Genomic DNA, 3,760 nt, shown 5'->3' with positions numbered 1-3,760 from the left:
ACCTTCCTTCCGAGGAGTGGCTGGTGGGTTTGAACCGCCAGCCGTCTGGTTAGCAGGCAAGTGTCTTAACCACTATGCTACCAGAGCTCCCTTACAGAATATATACAAAGTTATTAATGTTGCCATGCTAAGCACTTTAATAATACTAATTTAAAATTTCAGAAGTCAAATAACACACAGTACTGAAAACAGGGTCTCATACACAGTTGAACTTAATCAACATTTTAACTATCATTTTTATTACCTGGTTTCCCTAACCTGTGTCTTTCTCCCTGGTGGCATAGTGGTTAAGCACTCACCTGCTAACCAAAAGGTTGGTGGTTTGAACACACCAGCTGCTCTGTGGTTGAAAGATATGGCAAGTCTGTTTCTGTAAAAATTACAGCCTTGGAAACTCTATAGGACAGTTCTACTCTGTCCTATAGAGTCGCTATGAGTCGGAATCAACTCCATGCATGCCAAGGGGTTAGTCCTTCTCCCTGAAACCAAGATCAGAATTCCAACGCTGTGGTGGTTACAAAGATCAAAGTTTCTGTTAAAAGCCATATAAAAGATGAGTCTGCTTGTAAAAAATTTAAAACTCCCTTTAAAGTTGAAGGGAATATTGATGGCCATTGTGGATGGCTTGAAGTGGAAGCTACTATAGGACAGGGGCAAACGGAATATGTCCTGGGAATTTGCTACCTGCCTCTGTGTCTGGGCTTTTCTCCCCATTTTGGGGCAGAGCATTCAGACTCTGGAAGTCCCCAGACCCTGGGACATGGAGCCTCGGATGTTCCTGGGAACACTAGGCCTCGGTCCCCCTGCAGGTAGCTTTGCAGTCTGGGGTGGCCTGTTCTCCACGATCGACTGTGGCTTGGTGCGACTGCGAGGCAAGGAGGATCCCTGGAACTCCATCACAAGTGGAGCACTGACTGGTGCTGTGCTGGCAGCCCGCAGTGAGTACCCCTGGCCCCAGCCCCTGGCCCCTTCCACCCTATTCTACCTTCCCTCACTGCTGTCTTTTTGCCCCCCCCCACTCCAGGTGGCCCACTGGCCATGGTGGGCTCGGCCATGATGGGGGGCATCCTTTTGGCCCTCATCGAGGGTGTCGGCATCCTCCTCACTCGCTACACTGCGCAGCAGTTCCGCAATGGTGAGTGCCTGGTGAAAGCTGGCCAGGGAGGGGTGGCAAATGCTCCACCTATCCTCCTCTGCTTGCCCTTACCTGATTCTCCCTTCCCCAGCACCCCCATTCCTGGAGGACCCCAGCCAGCTGAACCCAAAGGAGGGTGCCCCAGCCCCAGGCTATCCCAGCTACCAGCAATACCACTGAGGAAGTGACTGCCTAACGCCACCACCGTCTGAGCCCCTTCTCGGTTCCCTCCCCAATGATCTACCTCGAAGGGAGGGCTGGCTCCCAATTGGCCCTAGGACCCTCTGGAGAGGGTTTCTATTCTAGTCCCTTGTCCCAGGGTGGGGGTGGGGCATTCCAGCTGCCCTGACGGAAGGATGGATCCCCTTTTTCTCTCTCAGGGCACCCCAGCCCCACACTCACATGTAACAAGCTCATACCCCAACCCCTTTGTGTGGTGCCCTAAAGAGTATTTAAAGCCAGTTTTGAAATGCCTATTTATGCACTCCTCGAACCACCTATGGGAGCCTCTCCTCAGACGAGGGGCAGAGCTGTAGGACTTGGAGTCCCATAGAGAGTGGGCTCTAGTAAATATCTGTGGGGTGAATGAGCAGGAGGAGACATGAATCAACATGAGATACATGTATGGGGAGTGGGGGTCAAGTGATTAATCATACACAGAAGAACACATTTGCAAAGGAGTGTGTGAACAAGCATTGCAGGGGTGGTGGTAATGGTATGGTTCTGTACCTTGCATCCCTGGCCCCCCAACACCATTGACCCCTCTTCATACATCCCCATCCACAAGGCTGGGAAATCTGATCTCGCAAGGAGCTTCTCCTTTCTAAATACCAGTCACTCTATCTGGGAAGATAATTCTCCTCTATGTGGCCTCATCATGGACCTGGGATGGAAATGTGGTTCAGGGAGACCTGGCTTCCTCAAAGTCTATGTCTTCTGATCTCTGATGCTCAGAGTTGACTATCAGCGTTTTTTTTTTTTTCAAAGGCAACTACAAAGAATCAGAAAAGAGTTTCATTTTGGGGTAGGAAGGTTATGGGAAAGAGGTTTTGGGGATACTATTCCCAAACACTGTCACTTCTGTGTAAAACCCCTGCAAGGGTGGGGCAAACATTGTCTCCTCTATGCAGATGGCTTCACTGAGGTACAGATGCTGTCCTCTCTTTGCAAAGGACTCCATAGACGTGGAAAATGGCAACCCGGTCTTATCCATGCACATAGTTCACAGAGGCATAAACGTCCTCTTAGTGCAAAAAGCACAAAAGCCTCCAGAGAGGAGTCAACCATTTTCTCCACATAAATGGCTCCAGTGGGCAACTGCATTTCATGCAGGTGGTCTCATGGAGACAAAATGTCCCTATCCTGCAAACCATTGCAAAGAAGTGGAAACCTCTCCCCTACAAAACCAACACATGGGGTCACAAGTACGGGGTCCCTGGGTCTCGCAAGACCTCAGCAGGGAGCCAGTGGGGACAGAGCTGTGACAGCACCTCACTTGAGTAACTCAGGTGTCAGGCAGTGCATAGCCACCTGACCGAGGGCTCCAGCCTGCTGGCCCAGGTGAGGGCTCTGTGGGTTAGCAGGTTCCATGCACACAGGTCTCAGGGCTGGAACCTCGAACCTGCAGCTCCTCAGGCATGGAAGCACAACCACATGCATGCCTCTGTTGGACTCAGGCACCAGTCAGACCCAGAGTATCCAAGGCTGCCACCCTTCTTGTGTTTCTAAGGCCACCTCCTTAAGTCCTGCCCTCTCATGAGCCTCCAAGGCCCTACCCATTTTTCTCTAGACCCCATCCCCCTGTATTTCCAGGTCTTATGCTGATCCTGTCAAGCACTGTCCTACTAACTCCTCCAGGTCTTTACCATTCCCTCAGGTTGCTATAGTCTCCATACCCTCAAGTCTCCAGGACCTCCAGGCTCCTCCATCTCAGATCTCACCCCTGTGTGTTTCAGTGCTGTTCTCCATGGCTCCTTCAGGCCCTTCCTCCTTTCTATATAGACTCAAGCTCCTTTCAATAAGGAGCTCTGGTGGCACTGTGGTTAAGGCAGTGGGCTGCTAACCAAAAGGTAGGTGGTTTGAACCCACCAGCCACCCCATGGGGGGAAGATGAGGCAGTCTACTTCCACAAAGATTTACAGCCTTGGAAACCCAGTGGGGGTCACTATGAGTGGGAATCAAGTCAATGGCTGTGGGTTTGGGTTTTTTCTTTAGTTTGGTGGCACAATAGTTAAATGTTGGGTTGTTAACCGAAAGGTCAGAGGTTCGAACCTGCCCAGTGGCTCCATAGGAGAGAGACCTGGCAACTTGAGTGGCTCTGTAGAAGTAAGACTTGGTGATCTGCTTCTGTGAAGATTAAGGAAAAAAAAAAAAAAACCCACTGCCATCGAGGCAATTCCAACTGATAGTGACCCTCATAGGGTTTCCAAGGCTGTAAATCTTTACAGAAGTAGACTGCCTCATCTTTCTTCCATGGAGTAGTTGGTAGGTTCTAACCACTGACCTTTTGGTTAGCAGCCATATGCCTTAACCACTGCACCACCAGCCTAGAAAACTCTATGGGTACTGGAATAACACTAGACACATAGACCGATTGGATAGAATTGAGAGACCAGAAATAAACCC

At 50.3% G+C, this 3,760-nt stretch overlaps 1 protein-coding gene across 1 annotated transcript in view; it reads left to right on the top strand.

Moving 5' to 3' along the window:
- The window catches only part of TIMM17B (translocase of inner mitochondrial membrane 17B), a 4,385-nt gene extending 3,070 nt beyond the window's left edge, over positions 1-1,315 (top strand). Inside the window, exons 3-6 of the mRNA XM_007958547.1 lie at positions 464-469; positions 767-938; positions 1,025-1,135; positions 1,227-1,315. Of these exons, the coding sequence (XP_007956738.1) occupies positions 464-469; positions 767-938; positions 1,025-1,135; positions 1,227-1,315 (378 nt within the window). The remainder of the gene's footprint in view (positions 1-463; positions 470-766; positions 939-1,024; positions 1,136-1,226) is intronic.
- The last annotated feature ends 2,445 nt before the right edge of the window (positions 1,316-3,760 follow it).

Source organism: Orycteropus afer, unplaced genomic scaffold (genome assembly GCF_000298275.1).
Source record: "Orycteropus afer afer isolate SDZICR_OR568_19922 unplaced genomic scaffold, OryAfe1.0 scaffold01011, whole genome shotgun sequence".
Classification (NCBI taxonomy): domain Eukaryota; kingdom Metazoa; phylum Chordata; class Mammalia; order Tubulidentata; family Orycteropodidae; genus Orycteropus; species Orycteropus afer.
The sequence above is the reverse complement of the archived record's forward strand: the minus strand, read 5'-3'. Positions and strand labels throughout refer to the sequence as shown.